General features: G+C 44.2%; 2 protein-coding genes across 7 annotated transcripts in view; one reads left to right on the top strand and one right to left on the bottom strand.

Annotated features, from left to right (window-relative positions):
• FANCE (FA complementation group E) overlaps positions 1-10,861 on the top strand; it is an 18,902-nt gene extending 8,041 nt beyond the window's left edge. For all 3 annotated transcript variants that reach the window (XM_081915585.1, XM_081915584.1, XM_081915586.1), the window contains 5 exons: positions 391-514; positions 1,029-1,104; positions 7,798-7,864; positions 8,268-8,393; positions 9,377-10,861. In XM_081915585.1, coding sequence (XP_081771711.1) covers positions 391-514; positions 1,029-1,104; positions 7,798-7,864; positions 8,268-8,393; positions 9,377-9,493 — 510 coding nt within the window. In that variant the 3' untranslated portion in view covers positions 9,494-10,861. The remainder of the gene's footprint in view (positions 1-390; positions 515-1,028; positions 1,105-7,797; positions 7,865-8,267; positions 8,394-9,376) is intronic.
• On the bottom strand, positions 8,910-20,111 carry LOC309372235 (uncharacterized protein). Of its 4 annotated transcripts, XM_081915602.1 has the most exons (8): positions 18,891-20,111; positions 16,594-16,989; positions 15,560-15,970; positions 14,865-14,913; positions 14,194-14,297; positions 12,958-13,013; positions 11,789-11,907; positions 8,910-9,300 (listed from the first exon to the last, which is right to left on the bottom strand). In XM_081915602.1, exons 1-8 carry the CDS (start codon positions 18,946-18,948, stop codon positions 9,282-9,284), a joined length of 1,212 nt encoding a protein of 403 aa, XP_081771728.1. In that variant the 5' UTR covers positions 18,949-20,111; the 3' UTR covers positions 8,910-9,281. The 4 variants fall into 4 exon arrangements, with proteins under 4 accessions (XP_081771728.1, XP_081771727.1, XP_081771726.1 ...); XM_081915601.1 differs by lacking the exon at positions 8,910-9,300 and having other exon boundaries at positions 11,550-11,907; positions 12,958-13,010; positions 18,891-20,108; XM_081915600.1 differs by lacking the exon at positions 8,910-9,300 and having other exon boundaries at positions 11,550-11,907; positions 18,891-20,107.

The following is a 20,111-nucleotide window of genomic DNA, read 5'->3' as shown; positions in this document are numbered from 1 at the left end:
AAATATCAATAGCTAGAGGATTGCAGTTATTTTTGGTGCTACCAGGGCTGGCCCACCCTTGTGGCAAGGCATGGTGACTGCCTGGGTGCTATTGATCTGTAGGTGATGGGACAATGATCACTAGTTATACCTATTATCCATAACTTGAGTTCTCTATCCTTCAGTGGAATAGCGGAAACACAGCTCCTGTAGATGTGTTTTGCATTTTGAGTTTCTCATCTCATATGACATGTTGCCATCCAATTTTGAATGCAAAACAACCTGAAGAAGGTTGTCTGTTTTCCCCATCAGCCTTTTTCACTCTTTGTTAAAACAGAATTATAGCTGCCTCTGTATGCAAGGTTGCTGCTGATCCAACAGTATTATCTCCCTGCTGCTTCTGGTCTGTAGGTTCTCTCATTGACTGAGCCGCCTTCCTGGCCTCTCACAACTGCCCTGATGATGTTCTGCTCCAAATATTCTCGCCCAGTCTGTTGTACCTTGATTTCTTCAGTTATACAGGCTCCAGCGAAAGGTGAGCTTATTTTACCTGAGCTTCTGTTTGTAGAGGTGGCATAAATCCTTTTCTCTAATAGAAATCTCAAGTGGTTGAGCGGTGGCATGATTAGAGAGGAAAATGGGACCTCTAAGAAGCAGGGTGGTACTGACATGTTCTGGTAAACAGAACATGAAAAGGGGTGCAGGGCTCAAGAGCCTATTGAGGGCTGAGCAGGCTCCAGGAGATACAGAATGTTGAGTATCAGATGGAAAGGGCTGGAGGGAGAGAATTGACCTGCTTTTACATCTTACTGCTTGCGACCCACAGGTTCTAGGCAGGCTGGCACTACATTTATTTTACTTTTTTAAGAACCAGAACTACTGGCAGTAAAGTACAAGACACTTGTGAATCACCAGCCTCTGGCATTTAAGAAATGAGCAGATAAGAATGTCCACAATTTAGCTAAATCATCAGATTTCTGAAAACAAAGTTCTCATTAGCCCCTTAAAAATATATAAAATGCAAATTTTTGGTATCTTTGCTTTTGAAGGCCTTGAGCAGATGAAGCTGGTGTGCAAACTAATTGAGGAGTGTTTGGAGCCTGAGTATGTGAGGCTGGTATTCAGGTAAATTCTCCTAGTGTAAAATGAAATGTAATATAGGAATTGCATGAAAGAGGATTTGATTTCCAATGACGGGAATGAGTGTCAAGGTCTTCTAGAATTCTCAGTTGCTACCTTCCAATATATGAAACTATATACTGGGGAAGTTTCTGTGTCTAACTAATGAACATAAGTTGCAGAGCAACATTGCAAACCTAAGCACTTGCTGCATGTCACACAATCTCTTTTTTTATTTCTGCTTTTTCATTATAAAGTCCCTCCATACTATCACACATATGACAATGAATAAATAACAGTCACAAGTTTTCTTACTCCTATTCAAAAGAATTGACTAAAACAGAAGAATTTGTTGGACTCCAACTCCCATCAGCCCCAGCTAGCATGGCCAGCAGCCACAAATGATGGGAGTTGTAGTCCAACATCTGGTGGGCCACCCTGTGTCTTCCCTGTGGACCTTTTACTTTTATATGCTTTCTAGGACTAAGATTAAAGAAACCTGAGTTGATTAATAAGATGTTTTAAAATCAATGAATAGTCATAAATTTGCATATGACTAAAATAATAGTTGAGCAGGGGAGAAGTATACAGTGGTACCTCGGGTTAAGAACTTAATTCGTTCCAGAGGTCCATTCTTAACCTGAAACTGTTCTTAACCTGAGGTACCACTTTAGCTAATGGGGCCTCCCACTGCCGCTGCACGATTTCTGTTCTCATCCTGAAGCAAAGTTCTTAACCCGAAGTACTATTTCTGGGTTAGCGGAGTCTGTAACCCGAGTGTGATGGGACGATGAGCTGCTTGTGCGTAAAATGCAAGTCCCTCAGAGTTTGATCAGGTTTTCAAACCTCTGCCTGTGACGGAGCCCCTCCAGCATGGCTGCGTCAATCACTAGTAGAATCCGAAAGTGGCTGCTTTCGGAATCGTTTCCAACATAAAAGCTCTTTAACGGAAACACGTCGTCTGGCCTCTCGGCGTGACAGTTTCCGGCGAGGTGTGGGTGTCCCTATAGGAGGTCCTGAGACCTCCCCACTGTTTTCGCTGGAAGCGTCTCTGAGCCATCCCTCCGACTCACTTTCCCTTGGAGTTCTTGCTCGCCCTCTACTGGTTCCCTCTTCCGCTGCTACTCCTCTCTCAACCTCAGTGAGCCTTTGCGCCCCCGGCTCTTTAGATGGCAGTTCCCTGACATCCACCTCCCCTCCAGGGCCCCCTTCACCCCCTCCCGTCTCCTCCCCTACTGGCGGTGAGGAGGTAAAACCCCTGAAAGAACCTCCTTCGTCTTCCGACGTCGCGAACACTTCCCTCCACTTGTTGCTGTTCCTACTCTCTCGGTAATCTTCGTCATCGGAGTCCACTCCCTCTTCCAACTCCGACTCCGCGAACCCTTCCATTTCCTCTTCCTCATCGGTGGTGCCGAAATACTCCCTCCTAAACCTTGCTATCGGCTGAGGTTTCCTCGGGAACCTTTGGTGGAACGTTTCTGTTAAAACCTCGTCATTGACTTCCTCTGCATTCACCCAGGTGTTTTCTGACTCCGGTTCCCCTTCCCACGCCACCAAATACTCCACCTGATTTCCCTTCCACCTGGAATCGAGGATTTCCGCTACATGGTTGCGGCGTTCCCTCTCTTCCAAGGCTGGTCCCCTGACGTACTCCCCTTCACGTCCCCCCCTGTATGGTGACAGTAACGACCTGTGGAACACTGGGTGCAATTTCATGTGGTTGGGTAATCGGAGTTTGAAAGCTACCGGGTTGACCTGCTGAATGACCTCAAAGGGTCCCAATCTTCTGGGCCTCAATTTCTTACAACCCCCTTTGAACGGCAACCCTCGGGTTGACAACCACACTTGATCCCCCACCCTTATGGTTTCACCTTCCCTTCTGTTCTTGTCTGCCTGCTTCTTATATTGTGCCTTAGCCCTTTCTAAGTTGAGCTGGAGCTGATGATGGATCGCTTCCATCTCTTCTACAAAATGTTCAGCCGCGGGGACGCTCCATCTCTCCCCTCCTTCCCCTGGAAATGCCCTGGGGTGACACCCGTAATTAGCCAAAAAGGGACTCATCCCTGTGGACACATTCTCCGCATTATTGTAGGCAAATTCTGCCAACGCCAACTTTTCGACCCAATCGTTCTCTCTGTCATTGACATAACACCTCAGATATTGTTGAAGAATGCCATTTGCTCTTTCCGCCTGCCCGTTGGTTTCAGGGTGCCGGGCAGTTGAAAAATTGACTTCCACGTGCAGCAAGCTCATGAGCTTCCTCCAGAACCTGGAAGTAAATTGTTTGCCGCGATCTGAGATCACCCTCAAGGGAGCCCCGTGCAACCTAAAGATGTGTTCTACAAACAACTTCGCTGTTTCTTCCGCTGTGACTGCATGTGAGCATGCTACAAAGTGGCACATCTTAGTTAACAGGTCTACTACTACCATGATGGCTGTTTTCCCCTTGGACTTTGGCAGATCCGTCATAAAATCTATTGATATCGCTTCCCAAGGCCGTTCTGGTGTGGGTAATGGTTCTAATAACCCTGCCGGCGCCCTTCTTTCCCCTTTGGCTCGCTGACATTGGTCACACCCTCTTACATACTCCCTTACATCTTCCCTCACCTTAGGCCACCAAAATTCCCTGGTAACCAACCACATGGTCTTGTGTTGTCCAAAATGTCCCGCCGTGGGGCTATCATGCAACTGCTTGAGTACTCTCCCCCTCAATTCACCTTCGGGTATATACAGTGCCCCTTTGTAATACAATGCCCCATTTCTTTCCTCAAAACCTCCGGGGCTCTCGCCCTCCCCCCTGAGACCTCTGAGCTTATCCTGGGCATATTCATCATTTTCCGTTTCCTCTACCAGTTCTCGTTGCCCCACCAGCGCCGCCCCACACACCCAGCGGTCCTCAGGGATGACATGTCTCTCTTCGATCACCCCCTCCCCTTCCCAATACTCTGGTTTGCGTGAGAGCGCGTCCGCCCTGACGTTTTCTGGGCCTGGCACATAACAAATTTCAAAGTTGAATTTGGAGAATTCCTGTGCCCATCTCACTTGTCGTTGGTTGAGCACTCGAGCTGTTCTCCAATACTCTAAATTCTTGTGGTCGGTGCACACTTGCACCTTGTGTTGTGCCCCAATTAATAAATGTCTCCACCTCCGGAATGCTTCGTGAATGGCAAGTAGTTCCCTGTCATACACCGTGTAATTCCTCTCGGATTTATTCAGCTTCCGCGAGAAGAAGGCACACGGTCTCCACTCCGACGCACTCCTCCCCGGTTGAAGAAGGACCGCCCCTACCGCCCGGTCGGATGCATCGGTTTCCACTCTCATGGGTTTTCGTAAATCCACATGCAGAAGTTGTTCTTCCGAGGCGAAAGCCCTTTTCAGTTCTTCAAAGGCTCGATCCGCCTCTACCGTCCAAACAAATTTCTTCTTGCTGCTGAGGCAGTCGGTGATGGGCGCCGTCAAGTGGGCAAAGTTCTTGATGAACTTCCGATAAAAGTTCCCAATCCCCAAGAATCTTTGCACGTCCTTCTTGGTCTTCGGTGTCTTCCATTCCAGTACCGCTTGGACCTTGCCTGGATCCATGGCCAATCCCTTGTCTGACAAGCGGTACCCCAGGAATTCCACCTCCTTGGTATGAAACTGGCACTTCTCCAGTTTCACCCACAGCTGGTTGGCTTGCAGCCTGCCCAACACTTCTCGAACGTCCCTCACATGCTGTTCCTCATCTTCCGAATACACCAACACGTCGTCTAAAAAGGCCACACAATTCTTGTAGAGCAAAGGTCCCAGAACGTGGTTTATAAAAGCTTGAAAACACGCGGAGCCCCCTTGTAGACCGAAGGGCATAACGAGGTATTCAAAGGCTCCCAAAGGGGTAAACATGGTGGTCTTCCATTCATCTCCCTTCCTTATGCGTATCAGATTGTACGCCCCCCGCAGGTCCAGCTTTGTAAAAATCTTTCCCTTCCTTACTCTGGTCAAAATGTCATCAATTCGGGGCATAGGGAAAGCCAGGGGCTCCGACACTGCATTGAGGGCCCTAAAGTCACACACCAGTCTCGGTTTGTCTGTGTTCTTTTTGTCCACAAAAAACACTGGGCTGCCCCCCACCGCTCGGGACTCTCTGATGAAACCTCGCTTCAGGTTTTTGTCAATGAACTCCCTCAGCTCCTGCATCTCCCTGTCTGACATGGCGTACAGCTTGCCTACTGGGAGTTGGGCCCCAGGGAGTAGGTTGATTTGACAGTCAAAGGGTCTATGCGGTGGCAGTTTGTCTGCTTCCCTTTCGCTGAATACGTTGCTCAGATCTGCGTATTGCGGGGGCACCTTCCCTTTGTCCATTACTTCCATCCCGGCTAGGGTGACTCTGTCTCCTCCCGAAACCTTCCCCTCCTTGCAGTGTTCTAGGCAATGCGCTGACCCAAAGGAGACCACCCTCTGATGCCAGCCCACTAGCGGATCGTGTAGCGCCAGCCAGCTCATCCCCAAAATGATGGGCGCTCCTCCCAGGATGGCCACATTAAACGCTATCTGTTCGGTGTGCCTTGCCACCCTCATTATCATCGGGACAGTCTGTTGGCTAACTTCTCCCCCCAACAGCTCTCTGCCGTCAATCGTAGTCACCTGCAAGGGGTTACTTAAAGGGATGGTCTGTATCTGGTGCTCAGCTGCAAACTCCTTACTCATGAAATTACAGGAGCTGCCTGAATCCAAAAGCGCCTTGATCTTTAGTGGGTGTCCGTTTGGCAGTTCTAGTAACACCTCTATCACTAAAGCGGGTCTGGGAGGTTCCGGCATGGGCACTTTCACTGCTCTTTGGCCTGGCTGCTGTGCCCCGACGGTGGCAGCCAGGCGTTGGCTTTTACTTGCTCCTTGCCTTCCTCTTCCTTTCCCCCAACAGCTCCTGCCATCCCTTGCCATTCCTTTCTTTGTGGGCAGACTCTGGCAAAGTGCCCTGGCTGTTGGCAGAGATAACATCTCTTGGCGCTCCTTCCCTCCTTCTTCCGCCCTTCACTGGGATTTGAAACTGCGCGCGCCCGCGCTGTTCCAACTTCCATCGGCTCTGCCGGCGGGAAAGGTGGCTCTGGAATGTCTGGAATGCGGAACTCCCTCCAACGGTCTCCTTTCCCTTCCCGCTTTTCCAAAGCCCTCGCCTCCTGGCGCGCTCCTATGCACAGCGCAGATTTGGTTAACTGATCCATAGACTCCGCCCTGGGCCCCCGGGAAAGCTCATCTTTGACGGTTGAAGAAAGCCCCTCTTCGAAAAGCATTTGGATGGGCTCCGCCGATAGGTCCCACCCCAATTTATGAATCAGCATAGTAAACTCAGTCCAGTACTCACGGACAGATCTGCTTCCTTGCTGGCAAGCCATTAACTGCCTTCGCACCACCCCCTGCTCAATATCGCTGGAAAACATCAGGTCCATGGCACGAAAAAACTTCCTCGTGTCCTTTAGGATCTCATTATTCGCTGCCATCAGGGGTCTAACCCAATCCTTCGCCCCGGATTCGAGATGGCCAATCACAAAAGCCACTCGCGATTCCTCGTCGGGGAAGTCATCAAACTGCAAGTTTAGAGCGTATTGCATCTCTGTTCTAAAGGCATGATAGTTCCTGGGATCCCCCCCGAATTTCTGCACCAATCCTGGCACCTTTCTGGCGAGCGGGGTGGTTTTCTCCTTTCCCTTTTCTGCATCCTGAGCCCTCCTCTCCTCAAGCCTCGCCGTTTGCAGCGCCAACTGGATCTCCAACGCCCTGTACCTTTCTTCCAGGCTTGGACCCCCTCCAGCTGCTCCTGCTCCTCCGGTTCCGGCTGGGTTGCTCATGATGCTTCTCCCTGCACAAGCTGGCTTTCGGTGACTTTCGGATTGCTGTGATGGGACGATGAGCTGCTTGTGCGTAAAATGCAAGTCCCTCAGAGTTTGATCAGGTTTTCAAACCTCTGCCTGTGACGGAGCCCCTCCAGCATGGCTGCGTCAATCACTAGTAGAATCCGAAAGTGGCTGCTTTCGGAATCGTTTCCAACATAAAAGCTCTTTAACGGAAACACGTCGTCTGGCCTCTCGGCGTGACAGTTTCCGGCGAGGTGTGGGTGTCCCTATAGGAGGTCCTGAGACCTCCCCACTGTTTTCGCTGGAAGCGTCTCTGAGCCATCCCTCCGACTCACTTTCCCTTGGAGTTCTTGCTCGCCCTCTACTGGTTCCCTCTTCCGCTGCTACTCCTCTCTCAACCTCAGTGAGCCTTTGCGCCCCCGGCTCTTTAGATGGCAGTTCCCTGACACCGAGGTACCACTGTACTTTTGTTTGTTAGATGGTACATGCATGTCACAGTAGGAGCAATCTTAGAGGCATTTCTGTCCTTTGCGAAAGTTAAGGTGGTGCACCTAAGATGCTGCCTGCCATCTGCAGTTTTCATTACTTACATTAAAAATAACTTTTATTAAAAGTTTGTTGTTCATTTAATTAGAGATGCCCTTGAGCTGTTTTTTATCCATTAATCAAAGGTTGCAGCCCTAATGTTACACATCTTCTCTAACCACTGCTCCACAGAAGAGACCTGAAATCTTTTCAGTACTGCAATATTGTTATTAACCACATGACAATTAACATATTCTTGAGTCAGGGAATAACCTTAGTGAGTGGCATAAAGACTACCCCTCATATAATTTTGTTATCTTTCTCCCTTCTCTGCCTTTCTTTGCAGCCATATTATAGAAATGCCGTGGTCAGAAGATATCCTCGTAGCTGTGCATTCTTTGCTGGGAAGACAGGTGACTATGAATATAAGTCTTCCTGTGCTTCCATATAGAGTTTACTAGCTGGGTAGCAATAGAGACTAGAATCTGTTCTCTCCAAACTAGCATTTTGCCATTTCTCTGCTGCCTGCACTTTTGTCCTTTGTCTTGACAGCATGGTGTGCACTTTTGCTGAATATGATTGAAGTAAATGCCAGCATCTCAAACTGTAGTGCAAAGCTAGTTGTGATACTAGTTTCTTTTAGTGTCTAAGGAAGCCTCTGTCTGAGCAACATTTTACTGTCCTAGTGCTAATTCATTCTTGTCCAGTATGGCTTGCACCGAGTCTATCTGAACAACTAAAATGTACGTAAGGGCAATTAATATTTAGGCTGCCTCTCTCACCCCTTCCCCCTTGTTTATCTTCTTCACTTTTCAGGTAGTGTTATCCACTGAGCTCTTCAACATGTTGGTCTTGAATCTTTGCCAGATGGCTCAAGAATTTGCCACATCAATGTATTATGCAAATCTGGTTCTGACAGTGTTGACGAAATACCAAAGCAGTGTGAGTTACTTGCAACAGGCGCTTGAAAAGAAATGAAAAATGGCAGCTTGCTTTCTTAAATATTTCTATGGAGCTTTCCTATTCTATTGCGATAGTGTGTACTGTAGTGTTTCTTTCACTTACCTTCCAGCATACATTTGAATTTCCTCTTGAGATTGTGAACCTAATTATTAGAAGTGCTGAGCAGCCTCTATTCCTATAGCAGAACACAGATGCTCCTTCAGCCTGATAATGAAGTTTGGGCATTAGGCTGAGTTTACAAGAATTAGTTTTACAGTATTATTATATGTTTCTCTGCGTGAAAAGTATGGCTATTTTACTGTATGTGGGCAGGGTGGTGACGGGGGTTGGGGCAGAGAGAAGGGTGGGCGATCCTCCATATGTTTTCTTTGCTGAGTAGAAAACCTGGTTGAAAAAGCTGGTATGGTAAGACAGATAGATAATTTTGGTGCTAAGATATAGTAGCAAAATAGCAATCCCCACTCCCAGGTTCTTAGAGAGTATGGCACCACAAGGTGTGACTTTCTTTTTATTAATGCACGATGGGAATATCCATGTTGGGTTTGGTCAATTAACATGCTTTGAGTTCAATGATATGCAAATAATCATAGACCACAGTCAGTATACCAATCTGAAATTAAAGGTACAAGTTTATATAAACCCTCCAGATGTGCAGTAGCTATCCACATGAAATCGATGCCTATATGAAATATGTTTGAATGTTGCCAGAGTAGTGAGGTCCTCAGACCATTGTGGAATAGATAGTGATTGTCCATTCTTCCATGCTCAAAGTCTAAGTCTCTTAAGCCACCATAAGGGCTTGCAAAATCCTCTCTTGTCCTTCCAACTTGTGTGTTTACTGTAGACAATCTAGGCAACTGGGGCAGGTCATGAGAGTGGGATCAACCTGCATAAATGTAGCAAAAGGGTTATGAGTTTTTACCAGCATGCGCTAAGCAGCTACATTTTGTCCTCCTTTTTAGATTACATTGGCCCATCAGCATCGCTTATCCGGTGCCTTGGACCTCAACAGAACAATCTTGAAGAAGTCTCTTCAGGCTGCACTGAAGCGAGTGCCTTCAAATAAAGAGGAAAGCTGAGTTCCTTTCCTATGTGGAATAATGCTAGAAGGCGACCTTTCTTTAGTATTGGTAACCATAAGATGGAGAAGACTAAAGACCCATTGAGAGGCTGGGGAATCAAAGAGGACCTGTGTCTTTTCAAATGTTAACTCTTTCTCTTGTCTTTCAATAAGAGCCAGCTGGATTTGCCTGAATAAACGGTTGTGCACATTGTCTGGAGTATATCTGGAGTGTACCTGATTGCCAAGCAATTTTGCATCAGTAGTTGTGAGAAGTGAAACTTCTTTCATTGACATTAACACTGGAAGCTCATGCAAATAGGGAGCTTTATATATCTCTGTCACTTTCCTGTGGCAAGGATGTGCCTCCTGAGAACAACAACTGCTGGAACTGCCGGGGTTGGAGATAAAGATGCCTCTAGGGTAGCCGTAGTATGAAATAACTACCTCCCCATAAAAAATAAACACTCCATAATCTGGCTATTTGTGTGAATTCTGCAGTGACAGATAAAAATCAGTTAACTAATTTGTTATCTTTCAGCATGAAAAGCCCACAAGGAGTTGGTCCATGGTATAGTCAGTGCAGCTGTAGTCGTCTAAGTAGCAACTTGAATTGCCTGGTTAAAAAAACTGAACACACCTGAAAGCTGGTATTTATGAACTACATCACTTTTCCAACAAGTTCTGTTGGATCATGAACCGTTTCACACCACTCGGGGGGGGGGGGGAACCATGTCTGGAGGCAAAGGCTGGCTGATGCTCTAACTGCAGCATGGATTTTAGATGTGACCCATGCAACCATTTCCCTCATTCTATGGGGCACCAGCCCACCCAAAAATCAGCTGTGACCAAAAAAGAGGAGTAGAAAAGTATTTGAGGAGACCTTAATGCCTTTGTATGTTTTCTCATGTAATTCAATCAACATAAAGCACTAGACTACTATATTTACTACACTTTTAAGTATAAGATAAAAGGTTATTTGGGCATTTGCCCAACAGTTATTGCTTAGGGCCAAAGTAGTTGCAGCAGAGGTAAGTTCTGTATTGTTAAGCACAAAGCTTCCTTTGTCATGTTCAAAGGGCGTGGTGGGGATGCAACTTGAGCTTAGCAAAACAATTAACAACAGCAACAACAACAACAACAATAATAATGGTATTAGGGTACAGGGTACTAAAATTCCCTGCCATGGGTCTCCCCATGGCTCTTCACAAGTGTTGTTAACATCTTCAAATACTTCCAGTGTTGGAGATAAAACTGGACCTGTTTACTCTTCTTCCCCCAAGTGAAAAAAGGATGCTTGTGTGTTTAAATATACAGAATGTGCTTTGATTAGGTTTGACCTTAGATGTTCACAACTTAGAAGCTAAGTACAACCATTTAACTAGAATATCTCCTGTCCCTTCCCAGGTTTGTAAGCTGTTGTCCAATTGTTGAGAAAAAATGGTCCAATGCTTTCTTATACAAAGAGCACTTATCCATACATGCACTACATGCTATAACTCCTGTTACATTTTTAACAACAGGATTTTAAACCATCCATAACATGAATGAGAACTGGGCTTGGGAGCCTGGTATGATGAGAAAGCAAAAGCACATTACAGTGGTACCTTGGGTTACGAACTTAATTCATTCCGGAGGTCCATTCTTAACCCCAAATTGTTCTTAAACTGAAACTGTTCTTAACCTTAGGCGTGCTTTTGCTAATGGCGCCATGCCGCTGCTGTGTGATTTCCGTTCTCATCCTGGGGCAAAGTTTGCAATCCGGAGCAACTGCTTCCGGGTTAGCAGAGTTTGTAACCTGAAGTGTTTGTAACCCGAGTTACCACTGTAGCTTGATTTTTGCATCCATGCTATTCACTGCTAGAGATGGTGGCTGCTTTCCTGTGCACAGACTGGTTCAAGCAAATGTGTCTCCATCTCACAGGGTCAAAGCTACTTTCATGGGAGTACCTGCCCATGAGAACTGATATGCATACAAGTTCCGGACAGGCTGATCTAAAAGCTGGTAGCAGGTCCACTATCGGGTCTTACAATAATGAATATTAGTTCAACATTCCTAAGAAGTTAAAGAGGCATTTGGAAAATAGCTTTTAATTTTAATTCTCAGCCAAATGCAGCTTCCACCTTTGTTTCAGAATTGAATTTCACAATTGGAGATCTAGAATTTATACATCTAGTTTGTCTTTAGTCCTTGGTATGTGGAACCTGTGAACCAAAGATGATATTTGCATACTTCACAGATCCTGAAGAGATCACACCAGGAGAGCACTCTCCTGGAGAGGAAAGCTCACTGGGGTTTTTGTTGAAACTTGACCTTAGTGGGAACTTCATGTTAACATATGTCACATCCTCTGTCATTGGCTTCTTCAATATGGCGTATACCGCGTTTGTTTCTTTGTCCAAAGGATTGTCGGTAGCAGTGCTTTCATGTATCTGAGCATGGATAAGAAACAAAAAGGCTTGGTTTTTTGGAAATAGACTCCTAAATGCCAGCCTTATTTCACCTCCAAGACCAGATTCCCATTTTTGGTATTATGTTTGCATCTGTTAAGGGTTTCTATCTTTTTTAAAATGTGTAAATACAAACTGGCTCTGACAGACTTCTTTCAAATAAGACAAACTGAACTACTGCTAAGATAAATAGTAATTTTTGTAGTAATACGTTTATAGCCCAGCAGTATAGGCATTTAAGCTGAAAATGGTTAATAGAATAATCCTATAATCACATTTCCACTAAGTGGGAGGGGGACATAGTTAAATCTGTAGAATACCCATGGCATCTCTGCCCTGGTCTAAAGTCTGTGAGTGTAACTGAACTGGGAGTGAGGGTGGGTGGGAATAGGAATTGGCTTGGTGTCTGGGTGGTGAACAATGCAATTTAAAAGCAAATAAAACCTTTAAGGAAAGCAAAAACACATAATTGCATTTAAAAATAGTCCCACCAGCAGCAAACCATATATAAAAGTATCAAAAATCACCTAAATGCCTGGAAAAACAAATGCATCTTTACTTGGTGAAAAAAACATAATGTTGGTGCCAAGGGAGCCTGAATTAAATGCATTTCCCATAGTAGACCATATAAAATACCCAGTACTGAGAATGAATTATAGTTGTATATTACTAAAGTTTTCAACATGGCATTCGCAGTCAAGGTTACTGCCTGGTTTGCAACTTAGTGCTGGGTCTAGAGTCATGCTATATTTGGGCAATTGTATATTTTCAGGAAATGGAATGACAACATGGATTCTTTCTTATCCCCCAGAAAGAGGTGGAAGCTGTAGTCCAGATGCCAAATGTGGCCCAGGATCCCCATAGATCTGATTGCAAAATCTGAGTTGAATGTGATAATCTAGCAAAGCAAAGCGTATTTGAAGGTGGTTTTATTTTCTATGGGAAATGATAATGCTCATGATTACTATATTTCCACAGTGGAGAAACTGCCCATGGTCAGATTTTCTCCTAACTTGTGAAATGGTCTCTTACCTGGAATGTTATTATTCTACAGTTTGGGTTATCACCAAAATTCAGGTCATCTGCTGCTATTAAGAAGAGAGTCTCATTTTAGTATATAAATGTGCCTGTCTGTGCGCCACTTCACATGTTAAATTTTTAACTGAACACTAAGACGTAAGTGTACACCTTAAAAATGTGAAGATGGCAAAATGTAGGGATACATTCATCAGACAACTGACTAGTTGCTTCTCTTTGTTGAATGTACATTCATTGGCTGCCTCTGCATAATATGTGAGATGGTTCTGTTTATACAGTCATCCCTCGTGTTGTGTTCTGCTCTGGTTATGGACTTTCAGCTTACAAATGCAGCAAACCTAGAAGTGTTTACTTCCGGGTTCACCACATGCGCAGAGGCGATCTGTGTGCTTCACGCACATGCAGAAGTGCTCAATCACGCCGCGCACATGCGCAGAAGAGGTGCTCTAGTTGTGGACTTTTCAGGGTGCGAACAGCACCCCGAAATGGATTAAGTCCGCAACTAGAGGTACCACTGTATTTACTGATTGCCAACAGTGCGACATGGATCCAGTGCATTGGCTTTCTCTGAGCTATGAAGAAATAGCATCGTTGAAAGTCGTTTTGTCAAACCTTTTTGCTTAAAAGGTGACTGTGGGAAGTGTAAAAGCTATTGAGTCACTTGAAGTAAGGTGTTGTACTGGATGAACATAGCTGTCAACTTTCCCCTTTTCTTGTGAGGAATCCTATTTGGAATAAGAGAATTTTCCTTAAAAGAAGGAAAACGTTGACAGCTATGTGGATGAATGGTTTGAGATGGTGGTGATGTGCATCCCCCATGCACCCAAAGCCCAGCATGCCACAGAGTGGGATAATGGCAGATGTTTTGCCACTTGGTGCATTTATGCATTGCACAAGCACATAACTCATAGAGGGAGTGATGAGATGTAGTCAGTTGATGCTTGCGAATTTCTGTTGAGCAGAGCCTCAGATTCGCTTACTGTTTTGTATATCGTAGAGACTTTTCAGCCTTCATTTAGAAAGGCAAATATTGACATGAAAGCACACAGTCTGTCCAGATGAAGCCATTTAGGTGTGCAATCCTGACCTCCTTCGATGCTACAATACTGCACAATACTGTATTCAAATCCAATCCATTCATTTAGATGCCTGTCAGGGGCTATTACAGTTATGCATGTAATGAAATCTTTAAAATGGCTGGGCTACATGAAAAACAAAAGAAAATCATACCTCTTGTTTTCTTCTTGATGAGCATTGTGACAACTAATATGAGGGCTGCAATAATTGTTATGCCAACCGCAATGGAAACCAGGACTAAGACAATGTGATAAAGTCTGAAATAATCCATAGTGCATTAGTTAAACCTGCTTATTAATTAATTACATTTTAAACCCCACCTTTCCTCAAGATGGTGAAAATTGTCCCCTGCCCCTATTTAATCCTCACAATAGTGTTGTGAGTTACGGTAAGTTAGACTGAGGGATATATTGACTGGCCTAAGGTCATCCTATGGGCTTTGCTAACAGGTACCTAATATATTTGTTAGACTGTCATTTACATGTACTGTACACAATAAAGTTTGTTTAGCTTTCAAAGTCAGACAGAAGTATGCAAAGAGCTCAAGGTTTTGTAGCACAGTTGTGCAGCAGAGAAAAGGCACATGCAGACTGCATGTTAGATGCAGATAATCATACTATGGTTTTTTGTAGAGGATATAAAATTCTGGGAGTGCCATAATATAATTATTTGAATGGAAAAGTCAAATCCTGTAATTGCCTCTGTTCACATAATTTTTTTGGACCCAACTGCAATACAGTATAGAGGGGTGGGAGGAATAGATACTGTAGCAAACACAAATCCCTAATCCAGTTGCTTTTAAATTAAAAATAATATAATGTTACCTCTGTTCATTTTCACTGGTTTCTGTCACAGTCTCGTAATTTTGCTGCCCTGAAAATAAAGGAAGAGAAATAAAACTTTTGTCTTTATTGTAACTCTTCCAAGGTGCATTCAGGTTTTGCTAACTTGCCTTCTTTTGCCCCTTATTCTCTATAGTAAAATGAACAATTTATACGATCTGAAGAGAAGCCAGAGTATTGTCCCTTATTAGCATGATAATTAATACGTTAACAAACAACACAGGCCTCCTATATTGATCTTTGAAACACTGTCTTTGCAGCTTCCTTTTACAAACACTGATGCTGTTACAATTTGTCTCAACTAAAGAGCCATTGCTTTCTTATTCCAGTTGTGGATGTGTTGCTATGGTGGTGTATCTCAAACTCTATGCAGCTCTTACTGATGGGGAACCTGCACATGCAGATTCAAACTAGATGGGATAATCACATATTTGGGTGCTTCCACAAATAAAAAAACAATCTACTTGGAGATTAAAAAAAAATGTCAAGTAAGGGCAAAGGCTATGCTAGAAAGCATTTTTCCTTGACAGGCATTTTTTATTTCTGGAAGAATAATCAAATGTGACCTCAGTTATATGCAAACTAAACTGCTACATTCCAAGGAGGACTATACCATGTGATCTAGATCAGTCCTGAACTACCACAGGAACTAGATCCATTTACCTCCATGTGCTCACCTTTTTGAACAATGACTTTGATTTTTCTTAAAGGGGTGATGTTCAGGCCATCAAGAACACCAAACCAGTATATCCCCGAATCTTCTACTTGGAGAGCTGTTGTGAAAAAAGCAGCGCAGCCATTTCCCAGATCCTGTAGTGCAAATTTCTGGCTTGGTTCAGAAGTGAGATACTGCCATCCTCGGCCTAAGAGGCTAGAAGGCTCTGTAGGGTTACATTCTTTCAGCAGATCTCCTTTGCACCAGACTCCCTCTTGTTGCAAATATTGCGGTGAGCAGAAGCCCTCTATGCTGAGGGACTCTCCTTGCACCTTCATCACCACTTCTAGTCTCTTTCCTGGCTTACTAGAGCTTTTGAGGAATGGAACATCGGGTGTTGGAGGTGAGAAAGTATTGGTAGGTGCAAGAAGGCCTAGGAGAATAACAGTGAAAGTACGTCTTGTAAAACAGTGTTGACTTTCCACGTGCCCATTATCCCAGTACTGTAATGTCCACCCTTGCTGTCAGTGGCTCTCTTGAGGTCATTCTCAGCACTGCAACCTACCTTCTTAAATGGGTAATAAAGGTAAAGGTAAAGGTACCCCTGCCCGTACGGGCCAGTCTTGACAGACTCTGGGGTTGTACACCCATCTCACTCAAGAGGCCAGGGGCCAGCGCTGTCCGGAGACACTTCCGGGTCACGTGGCCAGAGTGACAAAGCTGCATCTGGCGAGCCAGAGCCGCACACGGAAACGCCGTTTACTTTCCCGCTAGTAAGCAGTCCCTATTTATCTACTTGCACCCGGAGGTGCTTTCGAACTGCTAGGTTGGCAGGCGCTGGGACCGAGCAGCAGGAGCGCACCCCGCCGCAGGGATTCGAACCGCCGACCTTTCGATCGGCAAGTCCTAGGCGCTGAGGCTGTAATGCTGGGGATTAAATTTGACACTATGGTACAATCCCAGAAAAGCTATATCAAGTGATCCCCACGCCCTCGTGTGTCTTGATCATCCCTGATCTACCACAGGAACTAGTTCTAGTTACCTACATGTGCTTACCTTTTCGAACATTGACTTTGATTTTTCTTAATGGGGCAATATTCAAGCCATCAGTGATCCCAAATAAGTATATCCCTGAATCTTCTACTTGGAGAGCTGACATGAGAAAAGAAAAACAGCCATTTTTCAGATCCTGTAGTAAAACCCTCTGGTTTGGCTCAGTAGTCAGATATTTCCACCCTGAGCCTGAGAGGCTAGGAGACTCTGTAGGGTTACATTCCTTCAGCAGATCTCCTTTGCACCAGACTTTCTTTTGTTGTGAACAGAAGCCCTTTATGCTGAGGGACTCTCCTTGCACCTTCATCTCTTCTTCCAGTCTTCCGGGCTTGCTAGACTTTTCGAAGAATGGAATTCCATGTGTTGAAGGTGAGAAAGTATTGGCAGACACCAGAAGACCTAGGAGAATAACAGTAAAAATGCACTTTGTAAAATAATGTTGATCGTTCATTTGTCTATTTAGTTCAATGCTGTGCTGCCTACAATGGCTCTCGGCCCAGTATATATGAAGGAACATCTCCACCCCCATCGTTTAGCCTGGACACTGAGATCCAGCTCCGACGGCCTTCTAGTGGTTCCCTCACTGCAAGAAGTGAAGCTACAGAGAACCAGGCAGAGGGCCTTCTCAGTAGTGGTGCTTGCCCTGTGGAATGCCCTCCCATCAGATGTCAAGGAAATAAACAACTATCTGACTTCTAGAAGACATCTGAAGGCAGCCCTGTTTAGGCAAGTTTTTAAGGTTTGATGTTTTATTGTATTTTTAATATTTTGTTGTAAGCTGCCCAGAATGGTTGGGGAAACCCAGCCAGATGGGTGGGGTATGAATGAATGAATGAATGAATAAATAAATAAATATTATAATTATTTATTATTATTATTATTATTATTATTATTATTATTATTATCCCACCACTGCAGCCTAACTTTTTAAAACAAGCTGGAAATATTGGGGATTGAACTGGAGACTATCTGCATGCAAAGTATGCTGTGCTACATAGCTGGTTCTCAGGTGAGTCAATTAAATTCATCTGGAGATGCAGATTCTGCCTACAAATTATGCTCTACCGCAGAGTTAAGGACTTACTCTCTTAGGTAAGTAGACTAGAAAAAACCCTGTAGTTGGTGATCATGTGGAGAGACCAGAGCTTGATCCTGAGACTGCATGCAAAGCATGTATTCTAGCACTGAGGTACCAGCAGCCCTTATCATGTTAATCTGTTGCAGAAAGCAACAATGGAGTCTTGTGGTACCAGAAGACCTTTTGCCTTTGTTTTCCTTGAAGCACCACTACAGCCTTCCTTTCAATCACATTACATGTCCAGACTCTTTCGCTGACATTATAGTATGAACTGAAATAGATAATCGGGATTATTTTGGTTCATAAAGGAAGGTGGTGATGACCAGTCTCCCTGCTGTCCGACTCCCACAAGCAGTGCCGGATTTATGTATAAGCTATAGCTTAGGGCCCCACTCTCTTGGGCCCTCAAAAATTTTTTAAAGAAAAAAAACCTAGATGTGCATTTCCAAAATATAAGATAAAAAACAAATAAAATAAAACCTACATACAGTTAGAGCTTAATAATTATTTCACTATTAATATACTTCTTAATTGTATTTCATTTCAACAATTTGTTGTTGTTGTTGTTTAGTCGTGTCCGACTCTTCGTGACCCCATGGACCTGAGCACGCCAGGCACTTCTGTCTTCCACATTTCAACAATTACTTTTATAAAATACCTATTTTGTTATGTGCGACTGGCTTTAGAGACCTATTAGGTCCATAAATTACCTTATAGCATATATTCAACACAAAAAACCCTCACAATTTGTTGTTGATAAAGGACAGCTGTTGATAAAATAATAATAATAATAATAATAATAATAATAATAATAATAATAATAATAATAATAATAATAATAATAATTTATTTATACCCCGCCCATCTGGCTGAGTTTCCCCAGCCACTCTGGGCGGCTTCCAATCAAGTGTTAAAAACAATACAGCATTAAATATTAAAAACTTCCCTAAAGGGCCCCATTACCTTCAGTAGCTTAGGGCCTCATCAAACCTAAATCCAGCCCTGCCCACAAGAGAATTATGATCTGGCTAACATTTTGTGAATCACTGGGACTGTATAAAAGACAATGAATGTTTTCTCTATTTAAAAAATGGGAACAAAACTTGTTTCTTGCTTTCAAACAGTAACTACAAAAACAAACAACATATTACTTTTAATTCAACACCATACTAGTGTGTTCTGTACTGATGGCTATGAAAGGGTGTCTCCCTCTGAGCCTTACCTGTCAGCAACAGCCTTAGCAGAAGACCTGGAAGTCCCTCCATCTTGTAGCTGAACATAGTTTAGGTTGCTGAGCAGCGAATGAGTCAATTTGCACTTGCAGGAAGGAAGCAAATGCCCTTTGTCATTGCCTGTTCCTTTTCTTGTCCCAGATCAGCAGAGTTGGTTTGGCGCTGTGGGAAGATCTTCTAAACATGTTTTAATTTTAGTGCTGAAGAGTTGCCCAACTTGGGTTGTGGGCAGTTGCTGTCCAGATGCATCGCACCAGACAAGACAGTGGACTAAGCAGCGACTGATAAAGCCAGTTCTGCTTTCTGCAGCTTCCCATCTCAATATGATGTGACCGCATCTCAGTTTGCATGCATGTGGAGGCTTAGATGTAGGAGTTGTAGTAACAGAGCTCCTCATTTGGATTCCCTTAAATGGGGCATGAACCACAACATTAAGAAAAGAGTAATTTTGTGGCATGTTATGTTAGAATAAAGCCTTAAGAAAAATTGTTGTGCTGGCTATTTTGTAATGATTTATTAAAGCTGTGTTTTATCCCCACAACCATTCTTTATCTGTATTTATTTATGGATCCAAGAATATTACAGGCCTGTGTAGGTTGCGGCATTTTAAAAGTATGTTGATTGTTGGATGTTCTTTCATCACTTCACCAAGTTTTGAAGTGAGCAAAACAACAGCATCTATGAACATTGTTGGTGCCCAGCATGATTTTTTAAAATTAGCTTTTATTGGGGGGGGGGGTTGTGTTACAAGAGGACAGATAAACAGGGAACAGTACATCTATCGTCTCCACTTTCAATTCATAGTCTTTTTCACAGTTTGTTTACATTTGGTGAGAGACATTTTTGTCATAGATATCTTGCAGTTGGGGAAAAGGGGAGTGGGGAGAGAGATGGGGATATTGTTATTTTGTTCTATTGTAGGGGGGGTTGTGTCAGCATCACATGGGTAGGTTCTTTATGTATTTATTTGTGTTTATTGATATTGTGAGAGGTTAGGGGGTTCCGGGTGGCCCTGTGGGTTAAACCACAGAGCCTAGGGCTTGCCGATCAGAAGGTTGGTGGTTCGAATCCCCGCGACGGGGTGAGCTCCCGTTGCTCGGTCCCAGCTCCTGCCAACCTAGCAGTTCGAAAGCATTTCAAAGTGCAAGTAGATAAATAGGTACCGCTCCAGCGGAAAGGTAAATGGCGTTTCTGTGTGCTGCTCTGGTTCG

Source organism: Podarcis melisellensis (assembly GCF_964234715.1).
Source record: "Podarcis melisellensis genome assembly, chromosome: 6".
NCBI classification, from domain to species: Eukaryota; Metazoa; Chordata; class Lepidosauria; order Squamata; family Lacertidae; genus Podarcis; species Podarcis melisellensis.
Note: the sequence above shows the minus strand (reverse complement) of the source record. Positions and strands in the feature narration are given on the sequence as shown.

Excerpts from the sequence above, each read along its gene's own strand:
- LOC309372235 (XM_081915600.1), bottom strand. The coding sequence starts at position 18,948 with ATGTTCAGCTACAAGATGGAGGGACTTCCAGGTCTTCTGCTAAGGCTG. Across the intron at positions 16,990-18,890 it reads GCTAAGGCTGTTGCTGACAG|GTCTTCTGGTGTCTGCCAAT; the intron begins GTAAGGCTCAGA and ends TTATTCTCCTAG. Across the intron at positions 15,971-16,593 it reads CAAAGTCAATGTTCGAAAAG|GCCTTCTTGCACCTACCAAT; the intron begins GTAAGCACATGT and ends TTATTCTCCTAG.